The 27,324-nt window shown below is 41.1% G+C and overlaps 1 protein-coding gene across 4 annotated transcripts in view; it reads right to left on the bottom strand.

Annotated features, from left to right (window-relative positions):
* The window catches only part of prkcz (protein kinase C, zeta), a 227,597-nt gene that overhangs the window by 26,468 nt on the left and 173,805 nt on the right, over window positions 1-27,324 (bottom strand). For all 4 annotated transcript variants that reach the window (XM_047364805.1, XM_047364798.1, XM_047364822.1 and 1 more), the window contains 2 exons: window positions 19,272-19,351; window positions 18,205-18,294 (listed from right to left, as the gene is read on the bottom strand). In XM_047364805.1, coding sequence (XP_047220761.1) covers window positions 18,205-18,294; window positions 19,272-19,351 — 170 coding nt within the window. The remainder of the gene's footprint in view (window positions 1-18,204; window positions 18,295-19,271; window positions 19,352-27,324) is intronic.

Here is a 27,324-nt window from a genome sequence, read left to right on the forward strand (position 1 = left end):
TTCATCCGAAAAAGGTACTCTGGACCACTGCGCAACAGTCCAGTGCTGCTTCTCTGTAGCCCAGGTCAGGCGCTTCTGCCGCTGTTTCTGGTTCAAAAGTGGCTTGACCTGGGGAATGCGGCACCCGTAGCCCATTTCCTGCACACGCCTGTGCACGGTGGCTCTGGATGTTTCTACTCCAGACTCAGTCCACTGCTTCCGCAGGTCGCCCAAGGTCTGGAATTGGCCCTTCTCCACAATCTTCCTCAGGGTCCGGTCACCTCTTCTCGTTGTGCAGCGTTTTCTGCCACACTTTTTCCTTCCCACAGACTTCCCACTGAGGTGCCTTGATACAGCACTCTGGGAACAGCTTATTCGTTCAGAAATGTCTTTCTGTGTCTTACCCTCTTGCTTGAGGGTGTCAATAGTGGCCTTCTGGACAGCAGTCAGGTTGGCAGTCTTACCCATGATTGGGGTTTTGAATGATGAACCAGGCTGGGAGTTTTAAAGGCCTCAGGAAATCCTTTGCAGGTGTTTAGAGTTAACTCGTTGATTCAGATGATTAGGTTCATAGCTCGTTTAGAGACCCTTTTAATGATATGCTAATTTTGTGAGATAGGAATTTTGGGTTTTCATGAGCTGTGTGCTAAAATAATCCGTATTAAGACAATTAAAGACCTGAAATATTTCAGTTAGTGTGCAATGAATCTAAAATATATGAATGTTAAATTTTCATCATGACAGTGGGCCCACCACTTGCAGGGGGAACCGTGAGGGACCGGTGCAAAGAGGATTGGGTGGCGGACGAAGGTGGCGGACGAAGGTGGAGACCTCAGCGGCCCGATCCCCGGATGCTTAGGCTGGCTCTAGGGACGTGGAATGTCACCTCGCTGGGGGTGAAGGAGCCCGAGCTTGTGCGGGAGGTCAAGAGATATCAACTAGAAATAGTCGGGCTCGCCTCCACGGACAGCGTGGGCTCTGCTCTGGAACCCATCTCCTTGAGAGGGGTTGGACTCTCTTCTACTCTGGAGTGGACCACGGGGAAAGGCGGCGGGCTGGTGTGGGTTTGCTTGTTGCCCCCCAGCTCAGCCGTCTCGTGTTGGGGTTTACCCCAGTGGATGAGAGGGTCGTATCCCTGCGCCTTCGGGTTGGGGAGAGGTCTCTGACTATCATTTCAGCCTATGGGCCGAGTGGTAGTGCAGAGTACCCGGCCTTCTTGGCGTCCCTGTCGGGGGTGCTGGATAGTGCCCCTCCCGTGGACTCCATTATTCTGCTGGGGGACTTCAACGCCCACGTGGGGAACGACAGTGACACCTGGAGAGGTGTGATCGGGAGGAATGGCCTCCCCGATCTGAATCCGAGTGGTGTTTTGTTATTGGACTTCTGTGCTAGTCACGGATTGTCCATAACGAACACCATGTTCAAACATAAGGGTGTCCATCAGTGCACTTGGCACCAGGACACCCTAGGCAGGAGGTTGATGATCGACTTTGTTGTCGTATCATCAGACCTTCGGCCGCATGTTTTGGACACTCAGGTGAAGAGAGGGGCTGAGCTGTCCACTGATCATCACCTGGTGGTGAGTGGGATCCGCTGGAGGAGGAGAAAGCCAGGCAGACTTGGCAGGCCCAAGCGCATAATGAGGGTCTGCTGGGAACGCCTGGCGGAGCCCTCGGCCAGGGATGTATTCAACTCCCACCTCCGGGAGAGCTTCGACCAGATCCCGGGGGATGTTGGTGACATAGAGTACGAGTGGACCATGTTCTCCGCATCTATTGTCGATGCTGCTGCCCATAGCTGCGGCCGTAAGGTCTGCGGCGCCTGTCGTGGCGGCAATCCCAGAACCCGGTGGTGGACACCGGCAGTAAGGGATACTGTTAAGCTGAAGAAGGAGTCCTATCGGCTGTGGTTGGCTTGTGGGACTCCTGAGGCGGCTGACAGGTACCGTGGGGCCAAGCGTGCTGCAGCTCGGGCTGTGGCAGAGGCAAAATCTCGGGCCTGGGAAGAGTTCGGTGAGGCCATGGAGAAGGACTACCTGTTGGCCTCGAAGCGATTCTGGCAAACTGTCCGGCGCCTCGGGAGGGGGAAGCAGTGCTTTGCCAACACTGTTTATAGTGGGGGCAGGAGACTGCTGACCTCGACTGAGGACATTATCGGGCGGTGGAAGGAGTACTTCGAGGATCTCCTCAATCCTGCCATCACGCATTCCGTGGTGGAAACAGAGGCTGGGGACTCGGGGTTGGACTCTTTCATCACCCAGGCTGAAGTCACCGAGGTGGTTAAAAAGCTCCGCGGTGGCAAGGCTTCGGGGGTGGATGAGATCCGCCCTGAGTACCTCAAGTCTCTGGATGTTGTAGGGCTGTCATTGTTGACACGCCTCTTCAACATTGCGTGGCGGTCGGGTACAGTGCCTCTGGACTGGCAGACTGGGGTGGTGGTCCCCCTTTATAAGAAGGGGGACCGGAGGGTGTGTTCCAACTACAGGGGGATCACACTCCTCAGCCTCCCTGGTAAGGCCTACGCCAGGGTATTGGAGAGGAGAGTCCGACCGATAGTCGAACCTCGGCTTCAGGAGGAACAGTGTGGTTTTCGTCCCAGCCGTGGAACACTGGACCAGCTCTATACCCTCTACAGGGTGCTCGAGGGTTCATGGGAGTTTGCCCAACCGGTTCACATGTGTTTTGTGGACCTGGAGAAGGCATTCGACTGTGTCCCTCGTGATGCCCTGTGGGGGGTGCTCCAGTGGTATGGAATCGGCCCTTTATTAGGGGCCATCCGGTCCCTGTACGAGCGGAGCAGGAGTTTGGTCCGCATTGCCGGCACTAAGTCGGACCTGTTCCCAGTGCATGTTGGACTCCGGAGGGGATCTGGTTTGGGGACCAGTGGATTTCGTCTCTTCTTTTTGCGGATGACATGGTCCTGCTGGCCCCCTCTAGCCAAGACCTACAGCATGCGCTGTGGTGGTTCACAGCCGAGTGTGTAGCGGCTGGGATGAGGATCAGCTCCTCCAAGTCCGAGGCCATGGTACTCGACCGGAAAAGGGTGGCTTGTCCTCTTCAGGTTGGAGGGGAGTTCCTGCCTCAAGTGGAGGACTTTAAGTATCTCGGGGTCTTGTTCACGAGTGAGGGAAGAATGGAGCGGGATATTGACAGACGGACCGGTGCGGCTTCCACAGTAATGGGGGCGCTGTGCCGGTCCATTGTGGTGAAGAGAGAGCTGAGCCGAAAAGCAAAGCTCTTAATTTACTGGTCGGTCTACGTTCCTACCCTCACCTATGGCCATGAACTTTGGGTCATGACCGAAAGAACGAGATCACGGATACAAGCGGCTGAAATGAGCATCCTCCGTAGGGTGGCCGGGCACTCCCTTAGAGATAGGGTGAGGAGCTCGGCCATCCGGGAGGGGCTCGGAGTAGAGCCGCTGCTCCTCCACATCGAGAGGAGCCAGTTGAGGTGGCTCGGGCATCTATACCGGATGCCTCCTGGACGCCTTCCTGAGAAGGTGTTCCAGGCACGTCCCACTGGGAGGAGGCCCAGGGGACGGCCCAGGACACGCTGGAGGAACTATGTCTCTCGGCTGGCCTGGGAACGCCTTGGGCTCCCCCTGGAGGAACTGGAGGAGGTGTCTGGAGAGAGGGACGTCTGGGCGTCTCTGCTGAGTCTGCTGCCCCCGCGACCCGGTCCTGGATAAGCGGAAGACGACGAACGAACGATTATGGAAAATAATGAACTTTATCACAATATGCTAATATTTTGAGAAGGACCTGTATCTCAAGCCCTCCCAAGGATATCGGAGCTCTAAGGCTGATTACAGCAACCCTACGAAGGAAGCTTATTTTGGCCACTAGTATCAGAGATCTCATTGTTTTGGTCATGATCCATACCTCGTGACCATTGGAACATGGAAAGACTGGTGAATTAAGAGATTTGCTTTTTGCCTCAGCTCTTTCTTAACCACAACAGGGTGGACAAGACTGTAGGCCTTCTCCATACTCACAAAACACATGTAGACAGTAGAAGCATACTCCCATGATCCCCTCAACTTACGTGATGGTAAACATCAGGTCCACTGGTCCATTGGAACGAGAACTGGAACAGACTCTCCAGTCCCCTTTCTTAAAATTTGGGACCACCAACACAGCCTGCCATTTCAACAGTGTTGTCCTGGTCCTCCATGCAGCATTGAAAAGACATATCAACCATAACAGCTCACAGTATATCCAGAGCCTTCAGCATCTCATACTGAATATCATCCACACCTGCCACCCTGCTGGTGGAAAGCTTTTTATAACTACCTCTGTGACCTCTTTCACAATGATGGAATCCCATTCTCCCGAGTCTCCAGGCTCTGCCTCCCCACGGAGAACATTTTGACCAGATTGAGAAGATCCTCAAAGTGATCCTTTCACTGTCCGACAATATCTTCAGTCTGAGTCTACAGTCCCCCCCCCACCCAAAGCATAGATAGCTTGGGATGATTCCTGTTTCCCCTTTATGAGTCAGAAATTGGTTTTCCAAAACATCCTTGTGTCCAATCGAAAGTCTCTCTCCATGGTCTCTCCATATTTCTCTCATGTCCGAGCTTTTTCTTTCACAACCACATAAGCCGCAGTCCTTTTGACCACCTGGTAACTGTCAGCTGCTTCAGGAGCCCCCAAGGACAACCAAGCTTAAAAGGCATCATTCTTCAGCCTTACAGCTTCCATCTTCACATCTGCAATGAAGGTCCTGAACATAGTCCATTTTCTAACTCCACATTTAAAACCTTTGTTCGTAATTCTACGTAGTGCAGATGTTCAAATTTAAGGTATAAATTACAGCATAATGAACGAGACAAAGCATAGTAGGTAAATAAACTAATGTTAAACGGACATGCAGGGCTTTTATTTTGATATTTTCAGTTGGAAATATCCTTGTAATGTTGCAGCTAGCTTAAATTATGTTTATTTTGTTCTGAACTGATCTAAAGTCATTTAATACAGCGTTCAGCTGGAGATACATTCATGTGGTAATTATTATGAAGCTACAGATAACATGAACAGGTTGTTATAAGCCATTAACAACCCATAATGATCTAACAACATCAATGGCTAATAATCAAGCTCATCCTTTCACAGTAAAACATGCGTAGCCGCTGCAGTCTGTAACTCATAAACTGGCTTCCTGTGACTCTTCATTACATGAGAGTAAAACAGGTACAAAGAGTCAAAGCTCCAAGTCTCAAGTCTTATGGGCACAAGTCTAAGCTGAGTCTGAAGTCTTTTATTTATGGGACTTAAGTGCGACTCGAGTGGAAGTCTCAGACTTGAGTTGCTGTCTCTAGCAAGTCCTAATATGAGCCATAGTCATAATAAAGCTAATAGACCCAAAGGTCTATTAGGCCCTTCACTAATGAAATGACGACCTGTGGCACTGAAAACGCTGAAGAGCAAAGCAACCAAAACTGCAAGTGTATGAAGAGCATCCATCTTTTATTCTGTATATGAGCAGGAGTCTGAATGGACAGCTACCGTGCCTGCATACAGTATACTATTTGGTTGAGCTTCCTCTGATTTCATCTTTAAACACCTAACTGATACTGAAAATGGACAAATGAGTCTTCTTTCCCTGAGTCATAGCAAAACGTGTTGTTGTTAGGACAACCTGTTAGTCCTTAAGTATGGTGTGTTCACTCAAAAAATATAGGATCTTGGAGTTTCTGACAGGCTGCTCAAGCTAAACATTCAATAAGATTGACACTTCAGTATGGAAGTCATTTTGTTACTGTAGTCAGTGTCTTGCATGAGTTGAGTTCGCCTTTTTGGGAACTTTGAATTGAATGGTGCTGTTTTTATGTCTGGGAACATGAAAGTAACGCAGGTCAGCATGATATTACTTAATGGTGCTTTGTTTGGGGGTAAAATAAAGAGTCACACAATGTTTTCAGGGACATTTCACCGGAAAGGGTCTCAGCATTTTCCCTAAAGCACTCAGCAGATACTGAGTGTGGACAGCAGAGATGCAGTTCAGCTTTGTGAGGAACTGAGGCCTATGCATCGTCCCTCGAATTAAACTGACTTTGCTGCTGTTATTTCTACTTTGACTTTGCTTTATCTGTAAAGATATTAACTGAAGGCTCAAACAATACATTATTTTTATTGGCAGGAGATGGAGCAAAGATATTTAGATAAGTTGTGCCATTGAACATTGACCTCCTTAGCAGAAAATAAGAAATGAGTGCATGCTTTCGTCCAAGACAACTTCAACATTTAGTATTTGTTGTCATTCAGTTTTACTTTGGGTTTTTGACTGTGCAATAATCGTTTAAAAGGCTTAAAAAAAAAAAAAAAACTCATGCTAAATCCCGTATGCACAGACGTGATGGAAAAAAAAAAGGGTTCAAAGTTCCAAACCTAGTCTAAATGGACAGTTTAAGTACAAAAAAACTTTTCTCTTGATGAAACTGTTAAAATAAAGACCAGCTGTTTTGGAAATTCGGCCATTATAAAATACAGTTTATGTGAGCAAAGACAACAGTAGAGAATGAATGTCAGGAAATGACATCATCAATATGTTAAACTGTTAATGACGTCATTTATTGTTTACTTTAGTTCAGACAAAACATCGTAAATGATTAACAACTAGTTTTTGATAGAGCTGTAAACTTCGTTCAAAATATTTAAGTGGTGAACTATGAACAAGAATCAATTCATTTTAACCAGTCTGACCTAAATTTAGAACTGGTTCTTGTAAAGGATGAATTGGCACAACACTGACTAGCATATAACAGCAAACTCATTTACATTTTGTAAACATGATATAGATTAGAAAAGTTTATGAAAGTATAGAACCAGAACTACAAACCTTTACACAAGTTGGAATAAAGAGATGTAAACTGTAAATAAAGTTTGTATGACAGAATCAAAAGGAACAAATGGTCTGATTCTGATCACCAGCTGATCTCTTGGATCATCTGACTCACCGTTGAATTAACTCCTCTATTATAGTTTCTCCCCAAGTATTCAGAGTGACTGACTGCTGCAGGGACAATGCCGACTGCTCAATCAGCCAAACTCTTCATAAAATAAACCTTGATGGAGTTACATATCAACATAGATGATGCTGTGTTTAAAGTTCGCAAAAATATGCCTCATTTGTTTGTGTGGTCCACTCCAAGTTTCTTTTAATGCTATTTTAAACTTAAAGCCACTTTTGTTTTGTGGCCCTCTTACTAATAACAAGATCATCTTTATATTAGCTGAACATTGTTGGGTAATCTAACTTATCCCATGAGTTCCAGCTGTTGGGCCCAGCCATGAGAGGAAACAAGGTCTAAACTATACACAGAACACAAAAGAAACTGGTAAAAACTCTGAATCCCAGAACGCCCAGTATTAACCCATTTTCTTGCATAACTCCTTGGAAGAAATTATGCTCAGCTCTCTGTGTATCTGGTGATCATACCCTGGCCTGTCTGTCTGAGCTCCAGCAGAAAAATTCTGAAAGAATTATAGATTCCCCAAGAAGAGGTGTCTCTGATTATTTCGATGAAGTGTTTTTTGCCCACTGTCTGAAGAAGACAGCATTGAAACCCCAGGTCCATGTGCCTGTCTTGTTGTCCAGTCCAAGCAAATGCTCGCCCCTTACTGGCTCTATTGAACGTCCTCCTGTTCATCAGAAGGTTTCACAGTAAGTGGTTGTGTCTGGACAGAGAACATTGGTTTAGGGTAAAATAGTTAAAATGTTGTTTATTTCATTGTATTTTTTTCTTTTTGTGATCACTAAACAGGCCACTGAGCCTTAGCCCTAGATTCCACATCCTTCATGCTTGCTCCGTTCCGTTCACGTCCGACCGACGGAGCATCTCCGCTGTTATGTTAATTAATGAGAATGGTTCCACACTCTCCATTACTACTCCTAACAACACTGTTGACGGACCCGCTCTCCGTCATATTAGGGAACAAGTCCAATTTTCTGTTCCATTCTGGTCCGTCTGCTTCCAACCGGGTCAAGTTCCACAATTTCAAACATAGCAAACAGGAAAAAGAAGGCCAACAACAAACGGTTTGTCAAAGTTAAATAGAGTAAATAGAGATCATTAACCACATATTAAATACATTTTTTAATATTCACAATAAAGTTAAGCGTTTTATTTAAATTGTAGGATGTAGTAGGCGTTGCTTTTCACATACTCACGGAGGCGGTCTGGAATGGACTGGAACGGACACGTACAGAAGCGCAGGGTGTGAATTCTGGGGGTTATGCTACAAAATTTGTTCTGTAAAGTTGATGACTGGCAGATGGTCACTATACTCCTGCAATTTGAGCTTATTCTATTTTATCTGTGTTTTCCCTTTATCCTCTCTCACTGGCCTGCATGAAAAATGTCCGCACAGTCTTTCTAAAAGTGCTAAATTTTCTCCATCCTCCCTAATGCTAAAGGTAAACAAATGCTAAAACGGTAGCCAACTTTATTTCTGCTGTATTTACAAGGCTCGCTCAGTTCGCGCCACGATTGGCCATAGCACACCGCCAGCGCTCAAATGCACGTAATACTTGTATTAGTGGTACTTAAAGTTACATGTGGGACTTAAGAGGGAAATATTATTTCGAAGAAATAATATTTCTTCGAATATTATTTCAATAACTAAAGGCAGCTAATTAGACACCGTTGAGAAATGGTCATGGTTGGTTTTATTCAGCAGATCATTATTTAAAACATTGTTTTATTAAAATAATATTTTATCTGATCTTGCATTGTGAAGGGTTGTCTAAATGTTGCTGATTATTGCCTAAGTTAGTTCCAAGACTAACTTAACTTCACTTCCAGATTCTTCAAGATAATCCTTGGTTCTCAAACATAAACATTTCATGGTAATGTTGCATCACTCTTTTTGGTCCTGATTTCCAATCATCTTTAATCAACTTGTTTATATTGTACATAGCCCATTAGTCTTCCTTATTCTTTAATTCTGCTTGGTAGTTTAGTTGGATTGTTTTAGCATAGTAAAGAGTTTGTTGATTGAAATATGTTTGACTTTGAGTTGACTTGTTTTTGTTAATAAATTCTTGTATTTTAAGAAATTGTGTGAATTCATTCCATGTGTGTGCAGAGTTTATGCTGTTCAATAATGTCAGACCTTGTCTCACACCTTTCTATTTTGTCCTAATACCATCGCCTTACTGGGCTGGTATTCACAGGACAACCCTTAACAGACCGAAATATTATTTGATAAAATATTAAAATATTAAAATATTAATATTAAATATTAAATAATATTCTCAGATTCATAATTACAACACTTCAATTGTGGTTTCTGTGCTTCATTAAACACAAACTGGTTCAAATGATTTTCTAAAGCACTAAAAAACTTTTTGCATGTCTCATCACCTTACCTCATCTTCCTCCAGTTTCCTTCTGTCTCTCTTTATACAATAATTTTTTTTTCAGCTTTTCCTACCTACGCTCCTGTCAGCTTCTCCCCCTCATATCCTGTCTTCGGCATTCCTCCTCTCGGCCTCGCTCATTTTCAGTTCTTTAATCTCTTCACATCCCTCTCCTCTCTCCTTCCAGTCTCTCTGATGTGTTGTCAAGCAGCAGAAAAAGGGAGGTGGTAATGAATTACACTGATGGCCTGGAACAAGCCCAGTACGCACAAACCCAGCATGTTGCTGAGCCCAGAGGTGCGCATGAAAGCAGTAAAGAGACCATCAGGCTGCACAGACAGACCAGAGGCTCTTAGATGACAGCAGCCGCCATCGTGTGTGTGTTTGTATGTGTTCCAAAAGCAGTGATGCAACAATTGGCTTGATCTAAGGCAGATGACTGAGGACACACTACAGTTTAGACTACAGCATCACTTATTAAAATGCTCTGAGTGGTACTTCAGTGGTCTATAAGCGCATCTTCACACAAAGATGGAGTTTAACATGAGGGAGAGAGACTGTGTGTGTGTGTGTGTGTGTGTGTGTGTGCGCGCATATTCTTACTGCAGTTGTAGGGGTGAAAACTATTTGAAATAACAAAAAATATATCTTTCTTGGTGCAAAGATCTATTGATCAAATCAGACATTCCCAATACTTAGGTGGATATTATTTGAACTATAGGGGTAGTTATAATTAGCCAGCATAGAAAAAGAACTTTGCTAATCTTTTCAACACTTTACACTACAAGCCAACAGACTGGAGAACTAGGGGATATTACCTTTACCCATCTAGTCAGTGGATAATCTACTCTACAAGTTGAGCAACAAAGCTACTGTTAGTGCATTTAAGTCCTTAGTCTACTTGTTTTGAACAATGATGCCTTGCTACAGAACATTTGACAGGGAGTATGCAAGGTTTATATGCAGAGGTTATCAAAATTAGCAAGCATGGTGAAAGTCAAGGGGAGATTTAAATACATCAAAAAGAAAAGAATTTCTTTTTTCCCTTTCACCAGCACAAACTTCAATGTAGTTTACTGGAATTTTGAGACATGCCAACAGAAAGTAGTGAATAATTGGTTGTCTTTGCAAAATAGGTCAAGGTCAGTCAGATTGGATGGAAAGCATCTTTAAACATGAATCTTTGACTTATACTAAAGACTCTCAATTAGATTTATGTGTGGACTTTGACTAGGTCATCCAAACACATGAATATCCTTTGAGCTTAACCCTCCCATTGTATCTCTGGCTGTATGTTTCGGACCGTTGTCCTGCTAGAAAGTGAACTTCCACCTCAGTCTCAATTCTTCTGTAGCATCTAACAGGTTTGGATTTAGCTCCATCCATTTTCCCAACAACTCTAACCAGCTTCTCAATTTCTGTTGCAGGAAAGCACAGCATGATGATGCCACCACCATGTTTTACTATGGGGAAGGAGTGTTCAGAGTTGAGTGCAGTGTAGTGTTTCCACCCCTCATACCATTTTGCATGTAGGCCAAAATTATGGTTTTATCTGAGAACAGCTCCTTCTTCCACATTTGTTGTGTCTCCTACACGGCTTGTGGCAAACTCAAAAAGGACTTCTTATAACTTTCTTTCAACAGTGTCTTCTTCCTACATTTCAATACAGCTTGGATTTGTAAAGCACACAACTAATACTTTTTCTGTCAACAGATTCTACCACCTGAGCCCTGAATTTCCACGGCTCCCCCAGAGTTACTTTGGGACTCTATGCCTGTTCTCTGATTAATGTTCCCCTCCCTCTGTCAGCTTAGGTGGACCTCCATGTGTTAGTAGGTCTGCAGTTGCTCCATCCTCTCTCCATGTTCAGATGATGGACTGAACGGAGCTCTGGGAGATGTTTAAAGCAGGGTCGAGTTCTAAAACAATATTCAAAGCTTTGAACGTCTTCAAAATGTTCTCTCTGACCGGTCTGCTATGTTCCCTGGACTTCCACGTAAACCCTTTACATAATAAAGGGTTATGAAAATATGTCTAGACATCAGCTGAAGTGAATTACCGAATAATTTATTTAATGTACTTTATGTTCTTTAGGTAACCAGCAGCCATTAGGGAACAGTCTACAAGACTGATGTAAGGATCAAAGCATGGACAGCTAAGTGTGGTTATGGGGTAAAATCGAACTCTCATCAGTTAGTCTGTGCATCAAACAAAAACAAATGCTAAAATAGTTTTGTTTTGAAACCAGGATAGAAATGGCATCTATGGTCTGAAAGTGACAGGGTTAGCTTTGTCTGGGTTAATACAGATTTACAGGCAGACTGATGCCTCGACAGCATGCAGCACGTTTCCTGCTCAGAAGTGCTCTCAGTGCTGCTGATTAATACCATCCAGCTCCTTTGCTTCTAAATGATCAGTTTCTTCTCAGAGTTCATCAACCTGACAGTTGTCTGGCAGTGAAGAACGGTGGATTTGGAGGGGGAACAACAGCGAGTGGCAGGTAAATGATATTCAAAAGTGTCATCTTTTCAGAGAGAAGCCGCCGCTCCCTCAGGAGATGTCTGATGAATATTAATATGTGGTAACAACAGTAGTGGCATGCCAGGCTGTCAGGTCTGGAGACAGATTCCTGGTTTGAGGGTAGAAAGCTTTGCTTCTCTACTTCTCCAAGCGTTGTCAACCTGTTTTCCCACTGCACTGTGGGAGCTTTGGTGCTGGGCTGAGGGTGATTCCCATGAATTTGCCTTTGGTGTGTACTCCACCAGCACTAAGGCAGCACTCATTAAGACACACACAATCATTTCCCTCTGCTTGCAATACATGCTGTCCCACTTTAATGTCCCAAGGGAACACTGAGACAAAGCAGTTGGAGAAAGTGGCTTAATTATTCCTCAGTAAAGAGCTGGTCATGTATTGTGTTCATTAGGTTTTTATACAGTGCTGTGCACACGTTGTATCTGTTTTCCTTTCATGCAATCAGACTTATAAAGTAGTCTTGATTAACAGTCCACCAGGTTTTTTGAAGGACTTTCAAAGTTTCATAAGTTAATTCATATTTCAGCATCTGTATTGTAGAGGTGCTGTTTGCTTTATGATATAAGATGAACATTGTTGTTGGCCAATAATAGATGGAGGCAGAAAGGTTGCAGCACTGTTGATGTAATTTACCCACTTAGTGCATCAAGCTTAAGTTCTGGTCAAGAGAGGCACATTTCATTCATGTTGTTGGAAATACTCTCAATGAAAAAGAAACTCATTTACCACAGCTCTACAAACTTCAGAAACATTCATACAGCTTACAGATGACGCTCTGATTTAAAGTTCTTACATCAAACTTGATATAAACAAGGTAGCCTTAAATGCCCCTTTTAATCTGATCCTGAATCTGCAGTGACTTGACACTGCTCAGTAAGTAAAGCAATGACGCATAAAAACACTGACATATGACTCAAGCTGCAGCCTTCTGACTGCAGTCATAATGAATTAATCAAAAATACTGAAAAGGTTCATGCTATGAATGCAGCTACTTAACATCATTGATATTGCATTCTGCTGAACTGTAGCTGGTCAAACCTATACCAAGACCAGTATCTTCCACCGAGATCTCTTGCACACACGTTTTCTCTCCCTCCCTGCTGATCCCTGCTTCTGCTTTTTGTCTGTATTCTTCTCAGAGCCTCGCTTTGCATATCCTCCAAACTTGTAAATTATGGATTTGGAGTGTGATTGAGTGATTCGCAAAACGTGGGCGGCTGTTCAAAGCATTCCAAAGCTGCCTGTGATGTTGGATGGAGTCTGTAGAGCGATCAACACTCAGACTGAAATGTTAAGAGAGCAAAATCGCAAGCTGGACATGATTCTTGAACAGAATCGCAGCCTGGCTGCGGTTGGACTCAGAGGTTAAAGGATATAATCCTGGAGAAGTTGTACGCTCGAGATCTGTGGAAAATACCAGCAATTGGCTATTTGGATTCGCAATTGAGACATACCAGTAAAACTCTTAAGGTAGTTTGAAATTCACAATTGTCTGAACCACAACATTTATTGTTTTTCTAAATCTGGCGCCCCAATGTGGCCTTGGCAACTTCTGCTAACTGGCTATCGACAAAATATCTCATGGATGTTATATAAACACGACGCTCTTCCCCAGCACTCCCCTACCAGCTGTGTGATGATAGGACTATGCGGCCGATTGATAAAACTTCCACCTCTCTTCTCAAGGACAATGGTGCTTCTATCAGTGTTGCAAACACACTCAGACTTATATATATATTCGCATCCTCAAGATTCCACCGTACCCTTGGTGGGTACACATAAGTAAATCTTTACTTATGTGTGTGTTGCTTACCCCTGCTGAGATTTTTTGTGCTATTTGATTTTTTTTTCCTCCTATCTTACTTTACCTAAATGTGTGATTTCATTACTTTTCATAGATTTTCAGATTTCTCAGGATTACCAGCAAAAGCCAATTATTATTAGTATTTCATTACTTTTTCATTGATTTTTAGTTTTATCAGAAGGATTACCAGCAAAAGCCAATTATTATTAGTATTTCATTACTTTTTCATTGATTTTTAGTTTTATCAGAAGGATTACCAGCAAAAGCCAATTATTATTAGTATTTGAACATTTTACTACAGCTATTTTTACATCAATGACCAGAGATTTTTAGATTTCTTAGAAGGATTCATAGATTTTTAGATTTCTTAGAAGGATTGTATTACAACAATTTCATACATATTAGTGGAGGTAACCAAACACATTAAACTGGCCCTCAATCAAAAAAGATGAGCTCCTAAAAACAAGAACTGAAATGTTGCTTGAATAAAATATGCTATAAACCAAAAGGATTCATCCTTGAATGTGAGCTTCTGCAGATAGTAGATTGTTCCCCAACAATCATCTCTCCGGTTTACAGAGAATGGTCCCAGTAAGCAGCAGCACTGTGGATGAAAATGTCTTGTTGAAGTCAGAGGTCAGAGGAGAACAGCCCGACTGCTTCCAGATGAAAGCAGGGCAACGGCAGCTCCAATAAAGAAGCAATAGAATACCATCTGAACATACAAACCTTGAAGCTTGAAGCATATGGGTTATAGCAGCAGAAGACAGGAAACTGAGACTTCTATTTACACAGGTTCACCAAAATTAGACAATATCAGACATCGCCTGGTCTGACAAGACTCTGTTCTAGCTTCAACATTTAGATGGCAGAGTTGCAATTTGGTGTAAACATCATGAAAGCATGGATCCATCCGACCTTTTATCAATGACTCGGGTTTGTAGTGGTGGTGTCATGGTTTGGGAGATATTTTCTCAGCAAACTCAGGCCTATTAGTTCTAGCTGAGCATCATTTAAACAGCACAGCCTAGCTGAGTGTTCTGATGACCAAGTCCAACCCTTGATGACCACAGTGGACTTCTTCCACTAGGACCAAGCTCCATGTCACAAAGCCCAGGTCAACCCAAACGTCTTGAACTAGACCTCCAGTGGCTTCCACAGTCACCAGATCTTGGTCCAATGGATCACCTTTGGGATGTGGAGGAACATGAGGTCCTCATCATGGATGTGCAGCAGCGGTGCGATGCTACCATGTCAAAATGTTAGGAATGTTTCAGACACCTTATATGCATCCATGCGTTTTCTGTACCCGCTTGTACATATAGGGTTGCAGGGGGCTGGTGCCTATCTTCAGCGTTCTCCACACAGCTGGACATACAGTATGAGGACCACTTCATGTCACAATCCCAAAATACATGTTTAGTCCATCTACTAACTCATTGCTCATCCTTCCCACTCCAATCAGCCTTGTTTGTTTCTGTGAAGATGTTTAATATACTTTAGATATCAGTTTTAAATGTTTCAGTTGACGTCTTACATTATTTCAAAGCAGATCAACTGAAATAAACTCAGTTACTATAAATCATTTTTATTCTTTGGACTAAGATGTTTAAACCCATAAAAAAATCTTTGTTAGATGAAGATTAAGTTATTCTATGTTGCATTAATGCTGTGCATTTGTATATTCAATTGCATCTAATGATGCAATTTTTATCAGCTTACAATAATTTACAATAAACTGAGAATTATTTTAAAGACACATCAAGTTTTTTAAACTGATCTGCTTTTAGTTTTTATTCCTTTTATTATGTGAATAAAAATTAAACTAACATTTCTAACACAAACACCCCCCCTCATGTGGCTGTTCAGATCATCAACAGGAGGGTGTGTTCTCTCTGTTGTTTAAGGCCCTATACGTACAGTAGAGCCGGAGAATGGCGGCTGATGAAAGCACTTCATAATGGATGATGACAGCTGTGTGATGCTCTGCCACTCTGAGCTGACTCACATTAAATGTGGGCGTGCAGTCTTTGTTGTTTTTAGTTGAATTTTAAGTTAACTGTCAAGCTGTGGAGTCAAAGCATAGATCATCTATGAGCAGCTGTCTGTCAGGAAGCAGCACACAGTCATAATGCTCCAATGGTAAAAGGAAAACCTGGAATGCTACCTTTTCTTATTAGGAATCAGAGATAATTTCAAGGTTATTATTTCAGTTTGTATCTTTTTGATATTACAGCACAAACGTTATTTGAAAAGGCTGAGCTAAATCAAGTAGATTAAGGTTTTAAATTGGTCCACTTAACATTGGAAAGTGTCAAAGTTAACAGGTGTTAAACATACAATGTAGTGCTAGTTTCAGATCCATGAACTGGGTCTACATTTACACGTTAAGTGTGTGTAGAGTCTCAGTCATCTAGATCATGGGAATCTTGATTGTCTTTCTGAGGAATGATGATCCTATGTTGCGTGACACAACCAGACCCGCAGTTCTCCAGATCATTAGAGACTTGGATATTTTTGTTAGATCTAAGACAGAATCCTGTCAGTACTTTTTACTAGAACACTGGATTACCTGGTAATTCCACTATGATAGACAAGAGGACTCAACAATGTATGCTAAGAATGGCTATAAGAGTTTCTGTGGTCTCACTTTGTTTGGAGTCAACTTTCAAAGAAATGAAAAAGGAAAGTTCTCTGATTCCTCCGATAAACTGTTCAATGTTTCACCATCTAGAAGAAGATATAAGTCCAAGATCTTCACTCTATGGGGAATAAGACTGCTTAAGTCCCTTTCATATAGACAAAATTAGCAGTTTATCAGTTGTTTTTACATCTACTTCATGTCTTTTCACTCAGACATTTGTTGATCTTCATGGAACTGAAGTACATTTTGAAGATGGACTTCTAAAAGTACAGTTTTTTATTTTTAAGGTTTTTTGTTGCACTAGTTACCTTTATTTTGCAGTTTTCATACAGGAAAGGGGCAGAGAGAGAAGGGGGAAAAACACGCAGCAAAGGTCCCAAGGTAAGGAATCACACTGCGGACCGCTGCATTAAAGACTAATAGCCTCCGTATAGAAGGAGCACGATCTACCACTACACCACGTGTAGATATTATATATATATAATATTATTATTCATGTTATTAATGATATTTAGGTTTGCCTAAATTACTTTTTCAGCACATGTACACACACACACACAAAAACAATGTGAAACTTATCTACAGTTAACTGTCCAGCAATCAATCAAGCCTGATGTTTAAATTTTGTTTCAACGCAGTATGAAGTACGCAGCAGCATCTCAGTTTGGGTTTGAGATGTGATTTGATAAATGGGCTGAACTTCAGCAATGCTTTTCCAGCCTAATTAGGTGGCCTGTGGTTGGTCAGTGTAACCAGCCCTAAAGCAGCTTGTCTATCAGTCTCACAACCTAAAACAGCCTACAACGTATGTCATACAGGGTCGAAACCTTCTGAAATAAAAACAGATGGAGACGCCACAAGTTAATATCGCTTTTATGATTCCTACAGATATTTATTTGGGGGAGGGATCCAGACATTATGGAAGCCAGGTGTTATTGTGTCAGTGTCTTGTTCCCGAGGTTGATCCAGAGGATTTCATTGTAGAGTGGACGTTCTCTACTCCTGAAGAAGTTCTATTAAGTGGTTTTAATGTTTTGGCTCATGGTATACATAGAATAAATTAGAATACCATGAAAAAGTAAATGAAATATAGAGATGCAATACAAAAAGGGAAACTCATATAGATTTCTTACACACACACTGATATATTTTAATAGCTTGTTTCTGTTAATTTTGATGATTATGGCTGACCGTGTCTAAGAAAATTTGAATACTTTATAAACTAAAATGTAAAGGATTGTTGTTACAGAAATGTTCTGTTACAGCCTAAAGAATCATGGTCCAGCTGACAGTTACTGACACAATCAGAGATAATTTGGACAGTAATGTCACGCCCTGGTGTTGGTCCACTGCGTTTTATCAAGTCCAAGCTAAAGGATGCTATCAAAGCAACCTGAGCTTCTATTAAACTTCAGAGGAGTGACAGGCTGATTGTCTCCATTCCATGCTGCAATAATAATGCATTACTTTGTACAAAAGGAGGCCCAACCAAGTATTGAGTACAGATGTTAAATAGTACATGGACATAGTTTGAACAGGTCCACATTTATGGTTTAAAAATCCTTTTATTGGCCTGATGTAATATGATGAAGAAACAGAATTGTTGGTTTTCATTCACCTTACCCATAATAATCAAATTGAGCAAAAACAAACACTTCAAATATATCACAGTGTGTAACAAATCTTTATGAGTTTTAATTTGAAGTGTATTATTGTTATCAGTTACCTATTTGATGATATTCTAATGTATTGAGATGCACCTGCAAATAACGTTGCTTTTCGTTCAGGTCCTTTTCATAAAATGACTGGTCACATTTGGGCAGCAACAAACATAGCAAGAAAAAAACCTCCCAACATCTCACTGATTTAGTTCTTACCTGGTCCCAGTCTATACTGCGGAAAAATGTGTGTGACTTGATATCTGTGAAGCCTGCTTGGACCTGGCAACCCAGGCGCTCCTTGGGATCCTGTTGAGATCAGACACTGGTTAGGGCCATGCTAAGGAAAGACATCCGAATATAGTGAGTTGTTGAATTGTTTACATTAGCCCCTTTTCCACCAAACGCCCCAGGATTCAAAGCCCCAGGATTTGTTTTACCCGGGTAATAGGAATCCCAGGGAATCTTGTACATTCTTTTTCCATTGCCCCAGATCATTTATTTAAATTAGCCTAATGACGTATGGGGAAGTTGTGAAAAATATGCAATACACCTTCATTCCAGCAGATGGCATTAGTCCTTTACTCTGTTTAAAAGTTAAATCAGTTTTTGCGTCAACTGAAAAATAAAAGATGATGAGCAGCATCAGAGTTATCCAGTTGATTATTTCATTATTCCTTAAGCTGTCCTGGATTCATAAGCAGGAACATACAGAACATGTTTTTATTTAAAAAAAATGATTTATTAGAATAAAAAAAACTATTAATCAGTCCAGAAGTACAGGGAATTGATACATTGCTTGTTGAATCATAAGCAATTATTTATATTAAGTGGAAGTGGAGTAGAGGATGGCAGGACATGAAGAGGATCAGAGCTTCTGCATTCGAACCTGGAACTGTTGTCTTTCCTCCTGCAGAGCCGTTTGCATAAAACTATAAAAAATGTAAAATATTAAAGACCCGTAAAGCAAAGCATTGTACCCGGGTTAATTTGTATCGAAACGCAACCGGGATTTTCAAAGCCTGGGGCTTTCCACAGGCAATGGAAAAGGGGCTATTATTCATTTTGCAAGATTGGACTGGATGACACGATTTTGTGATTGGGTGCTGAAGTGAAGGTTACTGTATATGTATAATAACAATAATAATTATAAAGGTTTGAACATAACACTGGGGCATTCAGTGCCTGTCCAATATACAAACATTTTACTGTGTTCCCACACAGACTGGTGTGAGCCGCTGAGCTTACAGATTTACACAGAGATGATGGGAGTGGACTGCTCTTACCTTGTTTAGAAAGCCCTTGAGCACGCTGGCAGCTTTCACCGACAGAGACCGTGGGATGCGAATGGGCTTCTCGAGGATAACTGTTGACAAAAAAGAAGGACAGCAATAGAAGAAGAGAAAGTGGGAGAGACAATAAAAAGGCAGTCGTGAGTTAAGAGAAGTATGATTCAACCGGCCTGTGGGTGACCATGTCTGCTGAGTGGGAGTCGGAGGAGGGGAGGACATACAGAGAACACTGTTCTGTTTTCTGCATCACGTTCTATTCTCCACTAATAACCTTGGAACTGAAACAAATGAGAAGTGCTTGAAAAAAGTTTTTTTTCCCTTAAAACCTTCATTCAAGGATGTCCAAGAGATTCATTCTTAAGTTCTGTTCAAGGTAATGTTGTTCACTCATGGTTCAAAATTACACACTAAAAAGTGAAGCTACGTAAAACTGTAGCTATAGTGTCTTGCAAAAGTATTAACGCCCCTTGGCTTTTTACCTATTTTGTTATATTCCAAGGTGTAATTTAAATGTTTTTAATATTATTTTTTGCTATAGATCTGAACAAAATAGTCTAGGTTGGTGAAGTTAAATGAGAAGTAAATATTATACAGGTCCTTCTCAAAATATTAGCATATTGTGATAAAGTTCATTATTTTCCATAATGTAATGATGAAAATTTAACATTCATATATTTTAGATTCATTGCACACTAACTGAAATATTTCAGGTCTTTTATTGTCTTAATACGGATTATTTTGGCATACAGCTCACGAAAACCCAAAATTCCTATCTCACAAAATTAGCATATCATTAAAAGGGTCTCTAAACGAGCTATGAACCTAATCATCTGAATCAACAAGTTAACTCTAAACACCTGCAAAATATTTCTGAGGCCTTTAAAACTCCCAGCCTGGTTCATCACTCAATACCCCAATCATGGGTAAGACTGCCGACCTGACTGCTGTCCAGAAGGCCACTATTGACACCCTCAAGCAAGACGGTAAGACACAGAAAGAAATTTCTAAATGAATAGGCTGTTCCCAGAGTGCTGTATCAAGGCACCTCAGTGGGAAGTCTGTGGGAAGGAAAAAGTGTGGCAGAAAACGCTGCACAACGAGAAGAGGTGACCGGACCCTGAGGAAGATTGTGGAGAATGGCCGATTCCAGACCTTGGGGGACCTGCGGAAGCAGTGGACTGAGTCTGGAGTAGAAACATCCAGAGCCACCGTGCACAGGCGTGTGCAGGAAATGGGCTACAGGTGCCGCATTCCCCAGGTCAAGCCACTTTTGAACCAGAAACAGCGGCAGAAGCGCCTGACCTGGGCTACAGAGAAGCAGCACTGGACTGTTGCTCAGTGGTCCAAAGTACTTTTTTTGGATGAAAGCAAATTCTGCATGTCATTCGGAAATCAAGGTGCCACAGTCTGGAGGAAGACTGGAGAGAAGTAAATGCCAAAATGCCAGAAGTCCAGTGTCAAGTACACACAGTCAGTGATGGTCTGGGGTGCCGTGTCAGCTGCTGGTGTTGGTCCACTGTGTTTTATCAAGGGCAGGGTCAATGCAGCTAGCTATCAGGAGATTGTGGAGCACTTCATGCTTCCATCTGCTGAAAAGCTTTATGGAGATGAAGATTTCATTTTTCAGCACGACCCGGCACCTGCTCACAGTGCCAAAACCACTGGTAAATGGTTTACTGACCATGGTATCACTGTGCTCAATTGGCCTGCCAACTCTCCTGACATGAACCCCATAGAGAATCTGTGGGATATTGTGAAGAGAACGTTGAGAGACTCAAGACCCAACACTCTGGATGAGCTAAAGGCTGCTATCGAAGCATCCTGGGCCTCCATAAGACCTCAGCAGTGCCACAGGCTGATTGCCTCCATGCCACGCCGCATTGAAGCAGTCATTTCTGCCAATGGATTCCCGACCAAGTATTGAGTGCATAACTGTACATGATTATTTGAAGGTTGACGTTTTTTGTATAAAAAACACTTTTCTTTTATGGGTCGGATGAAATATGCTAATTTTGTGAGATAGGAATTTTGGGTTTTCATGAGCTGTATGCCAAAATCATCCGTATTAAGACAATAAAAGACCTGAAATATTTCAGTTAGTGTGCAATGAATCTAAAATATATGAATGTTAAATTTTCATCATTACATTATGGAAAATAATGAACTTTATCACAATATGCTAATATTTTGAGAAGGACCTGTATATATATGAAATAAAAAAGAAAAACCTGAAAATTGGCATGTGCATATGTAAAGCTCCTAAAAAACTCTGGTGTAACCAGCTACCTTCATAATCACAATTAGTGAAATGAAATCCACCTGTGTGCATTCTAAGTGTCACATGACCTCTCAGTATAAGCACATCTTTTCCGAATGGCCCAAGAAGATGCAACACCACTACGAAGGAGATGTCACAACATGAAGACCAAGGAGCTCTCCAAACAAGTCAGAGTCATTGTGAAGTACAAGTCAGCGTGGGGTTATAAAAACATAACCAAATCTTCTCCAGAGCACTATCAAATCCATCATCTTCAAACGGAACGCACATAAGACCACAATAAAGTGTACACTATATAGAGCTGGACTTTAACTATTGCTTAGTGGTAAAAATACGAATACATGATTTGAGTTTGCCAAAAGGCATGTGGTCAACTCCCCAAATGTATGGAGGAAGGTTCTCTGGTCAGATGAGACTAAATCTGAACTTTTCAGCCATCAAGGAAAACACCATGTCTGGCACAAACCCAACACATCCCATTCGCCAAAGAACTCCATCCTCATCTGCATCACTTTGTGGTGATGTTTTTTTCAGCAGCAGGGACTTTGATATGGATCTAAGTTGAGGGAAAGATGGTAAATACAGGGATATTCTTAAGGAAAACTTGTCGGTCTGCCTGTGATTTGAGCCTGGGACATGGTTCACCTTCCAGCGAGACAATGACCTGAAGCATACTCGTAAGGCAACACTCGAGTGGTTTAAGGGGAGACGTTGAAATGTTTTGGAATGGCCTAGTTAAAGTCCAGACCACAATCCAATTGAGAATTTGCGGTTAGACTTGAAGATCGCTGTTCACAAGCAAAAACAATTTAACATAAACGAGGTTGTGAGGCAACATAACATTATAAATGCCAAGAGGATGAGTACTTTCTCGAGGCACTGTACAAACCCATATCTGTTTAAATCATTCAGAAAGGCCGAGGGATTTTGATAAATGACACACATGTCAAGGAATAGTTGCAATTCACAGTAGCCATTCATGTATGCTACATTAGCTGGGATGATGTGTGAGCTGGGGGGAAGGTAGTGGGTATGGTTTGGTTCTTCAGTCAGTTCTTAGTGTTAGTGATCTGTATTTGTGTAGAAATGAGTCACCAATCTATCAGCTGTCCAATAGAGCTTCTATTTTTGCCAATAAAGGAACACTGAGAGAACAGACCATATTTATAACCCCGCCTTCAATCCTTATTAGAACAACAGGCATTTTTCAACAGTGTGCCACTGCACATCTAACCACAGAAATTAAGTGACTGCATGTGAGAGGGGTCAAGCTTAGGTACTGCAAACTCTCAGTGTGAATTCTATGTCACTGAGCTTTTGCGCAATGTGTGAATGAAAGGTCTGAAGGACCTGATATCCAATGTTCTCTTGTTATGGTTCTACTCCAGTTTCTCTGAAAAACAATAAACTGCCCTTGTTACAGTCCAATGCGGTGGGAAGATTACACCAAAAATACAAAACACGATTCTGGTCACTTTCCACTATGTTGGAATTTAAAAAAAAATAACTAAATTAATATTAGATGTTTTTACATAATGGTTAAATAAGAATCTCTTCAAAAAAAGGTAAAAATACTGAAAGGTTTTGGAAAGGGCTGTCAATTAGTCAGAGTAACAAACAACAATGACTATAAAAATTCTCAACAATAAATTTCATTATCCATTCATTGTATAGGGCCATTGAAATATTTTCTTATAAGGGTGATTGTGCAGTGCACGATTTCAATTATTTGCATCAGTTTATGCAAATACCAAACAATGAAAGAAGAAGAGACAGAAGCAATCAATGGATTTCAGCCAATATTGACAGAAGGATCGCAGGGCGCCACATCATTGGGCGCTGGCCAGATACTGGTAAAGTTTTTTTTTTTTTTTACAGTAATGCTCACGTAAGTTTAAACAAAACATAATGGCCCATGTTTGCTAAGAAAGTACTATTTTAGCTCTGTTAGCTTATGTACGAGAAGACAAAGTAAATAAGACCCCTCTGAAGGCCTATTCTTATTCAGCACTTGTGTAGAGGGCTAAATGTATCAAACTTACATAACATATAGTTCCTCTTATTTACAACAAAAAGTTTGTTTTTCAGATATTTTGTTGTAAATCCTGTTTTAACTAGCTAAAATGTTCATATTCTCAACAAACCAACTTCCACATTCCTTGCAGGTGACTTAAGAGATGTCATGAAGTATTGGTGGTATGGCTAATGTGCTCAAAGTGTGACTATTTATGTTGTGTTCTCCATGTATTTAAATGTTTTAAATGATAGTAGAAAACCCCCTGAACCATATGTTGAGAAAACTGAATGGATTTTAGGATAATTCAGCATCAAAAACATGCATGGAAGCAGTTCATGATGAGGACAAGGCTGAACAGGAATGGCCAAATTTGATTTCCAAGAGTTAAACACATTTCACTACTAGGACCTGCCAAACAACCACATCATCCTCTAAGAAGAATGATCTATAAGCACACAAACTGATGATAGCTTCACCATGGCTGCTCATTAAACTTGGTTGAAGGTGTGTTTTTAATTACAGCACAAAGAGCAAGACAGCACCCAGAAGTGACAAAGTGTTCTCCTTTGCTCATGGACTTTGTAAAGTGTTTAAGGTAAATAACTCAGGATTTGTGTGTCATATGTATGATGTCTATGCTGGCACATAACTGAGGCAATAGCAGCAGAATATGCTGTTTCCCAGTGGCTAAAATGTAAGAAAATCCATCAAATAAAAAAACCCATCAAAAACAAAAATAGATTTGTACCAGTTTAAGTTCTGAAGATGATCTTCACCCTTGTCACCACTTGTTTCACCTTCTGCATCCCTGTTACTATTCATAATGGCTTGTGTATCATCAGAGTCATATTATTGCTCACACAGATAAGGATGAACAATCTCGACCAAATTACTCTCTGCACTAAACAAATATTCTGTACAACACATCTAGTGAAACCTTTCTTTTATGAAAACATAAATGTATTACAAGCCGATCCAGCTATAAGTAGTCATTTTGCAGCTTCCATAATAAATGGAACGTACAGATCAAAAACAAATTAGTTTTTTTTTCCCACAAACCGAATATTGGTCCCATAGACCACAAGCTGTTGAGACTCTTTAAACAGTGATGGATAATTTAGTTTAGTTGTAACTTGTGTTCAGGAATTTAGATAATAAAAAGTACTAATATTAGTAATTGCAGTGACTTTTTAACAAGTTACTATTTTAATTTTCTGTGAGAATTTATAAATTTATGATACATTACAAAACACCTGTGTAGGATTTAAAGAGTGTAACAGAACATGAATTAATTAGAGGTGTGACTCAATAAAAAAAGTATCTAATCAGAGGCTTAGATATTAACTTTATGAAACAACAAAATCTGACAGCATAAGTAATGCTTTTCAGTTCCAATAAAATTTGGTTAATGATTTGATCAATATAAAGACAGAAATCATGATGATATACAGCAATTTTTACCGCGACCTGGACACCAGAATGTTGTGGCTTTGTTATGCAGTAGTTAACCCAACCATACAGATCAGGATGCTTTAAATTAAAAATTTCTTATAGTGGGTAAACCTGCAGCTTTGCACTTTATACTATTCTAAAGCCATGAGAGGGTACAAAGTCTAAACTGCACACAGAGAATAAGGGACACAAGTAAAAACTCAGAATCCCAGAATGCACAGTTTTAGCCAATTTCCATGACGGCTCCCGGAAAGGAGTCATAGACAGCTCAAAACACTGAAGCTGGCAGTCTGAGCTTCTGCAGAAAGAATCTGAAAGAATTATAGATTCCCCAAAAAGTGAGTTGTCCCTAATTACGCAGTGGTTTTACATCCAGTGCCCTGAACAAGATGGCACTGAAACCGCAGCTGTGCATGCCTGTCGCATGGACCGATCCAAGCAGATGCCTGTCCTAGATCAAGAGCGGCCTCCATGTCTTTTCTGTTCATTGGACCTGCTGAACTTAACATGCTCTTCTGTTCTTTAAAATGGTTCATAGTAAGAGGCGGTGTCTGTGCAAAGAAAATTAGTTTAGGATAAAACAATCTAAATATTGTTTGCTTGTCTTTATGCTTGAACTGTATCAGGCTGAATCAGGCCTTGAGGAAGCTGGAGCTCAAACTATCTGTGTATCAAACTTTATCTCAAAGAGTGGTTTGAGCGATGATAGTCGGGTGACATGAACTCTTTGCGTTTAATCTGTGTTTTTACTTTCTCTCTTCTCACCAACCTGTACAATATGTCTGGATAGTCCTCATTAACATGCTAAAATGTGTCTCCATTATCTCAGCTGCTAATGCTAAAGCTCTCCTTCTTTAGCAAAGATGGTAGCTACCATTAGTTCTGCTATATTTACTACACAGCTCATTCTTTACCGATATTCACGGTTCAACGGTACCATGTTTCGGTACCTGAACGCATCATTGTGACACTGAGGGAGTGGAAGAGTGGGCGATTTTCCATGGCGGACATGAACACAGCATTGCACGCAAAAGAGCGTAATCAGATCAGTAGGCTTTGTTGCTTGCTTTGTTGAAGCGGGTACTGTCAATAAAGTGTGATGTCCGAAGATGAGAGAGACACCTAAAATATATGCATTGGGATAAAGTAATGGATGCTAATGATGTTGATTACTTCTGTGATGAAATCATGATGTCATAATTTGGGTTTGCAGTAGGACCAAAGTGCAGAGAAGTATTCCGGGAACACGGTGAATAAAGGTAAGATGGTTTTAATTATCATTACTCACAAGACCAGGCAAGAAACCAGGAGTATGTCAGAACCAGACCAGGACACAGAGTAACAACCAGACAGAGAAGTACCCATACAGGACCATGGTAACTGTACATAACTGTTGGAACCAGCAGGGAACAATGAGAACTAAAAAGCTTAAATACAAATGAGAGTACAGGGAGAACCAATGAACAGAGAGACTGACTAACCATGAGAAACTAGAAACAGGTGTGGAACAGACTGCAGGGAGACACAGGGAGTGAGACTATAATTAACACAATGAACACAAAACAGGAAGTAGACAAAGGACCAGACTAAGTAAAATAAGCAAAAACACAAGCACAAAACATAGACACAGTCTGGGCATGACACAGGAATAAGATGAATGAGGTTCTCAGCGAGTATATTAAAATAAAAAATTCTAGAAGAAAACTATTTGGGTTTCAGCAGGTGAACTGGGTGGAAGTTAATACATTGAATGATAAATTAACAAATTGTTACTCAAAATTGTATCTGTACTTCTTTTCTAAAAAACGTATTTATCTATTACAACAGAGGACATATTAAATCATCACTTAATCAGGGTAAAGCAGTTTGAGCAGTTTTTTGGATCACAAATTTCTTATTCAGAAATGATCAAACATGATTTTTTATTTTAGTTATTTATTTCTTATTTAAGTTTAGAGTGGTATAAATGATGTCTTGTTAAAATGACTAGTGTGTTGTAATAGAGGTGAGAAATCAGTATATCAAAAACTTAATACAGGCGTGCCCCAAGGCTCAGCTCTTGACCCACTTTATTTTAATTTGTAGATCAATGATTTACCATATTTGTGTTCTGGTGCAGGATTCCAGATATGTGCTGACTACATGGTTTTGTAGCCGGTACTGATGTTGCAACTGTTTCAATGCAACTGACTCTGATTTTGGAGTCTGTTGCAGCATTGTTTGGAATATTACGGCTCATGTTAAATGTTAATAAGACAATTTCGATGTGTGATTTCTTCCAGACCTTGATCTTTGACTAA

This window comes from Girardinichthys multiradiatus, chromosome 1 (assembly GCF_021462225.1).
Source record: "Girardinichthys multiradiatus isolate DD_20200921_A chromosome 1, DD_fGirMul_XY1, whole genome shotgun sequence".
NCBI lineage: Eukaryota > Metazoa > Chordata > Actinopteri > Cyprinodontiformes > Goodeidae > Girardinichthys > Girardinichthys multiradiatus.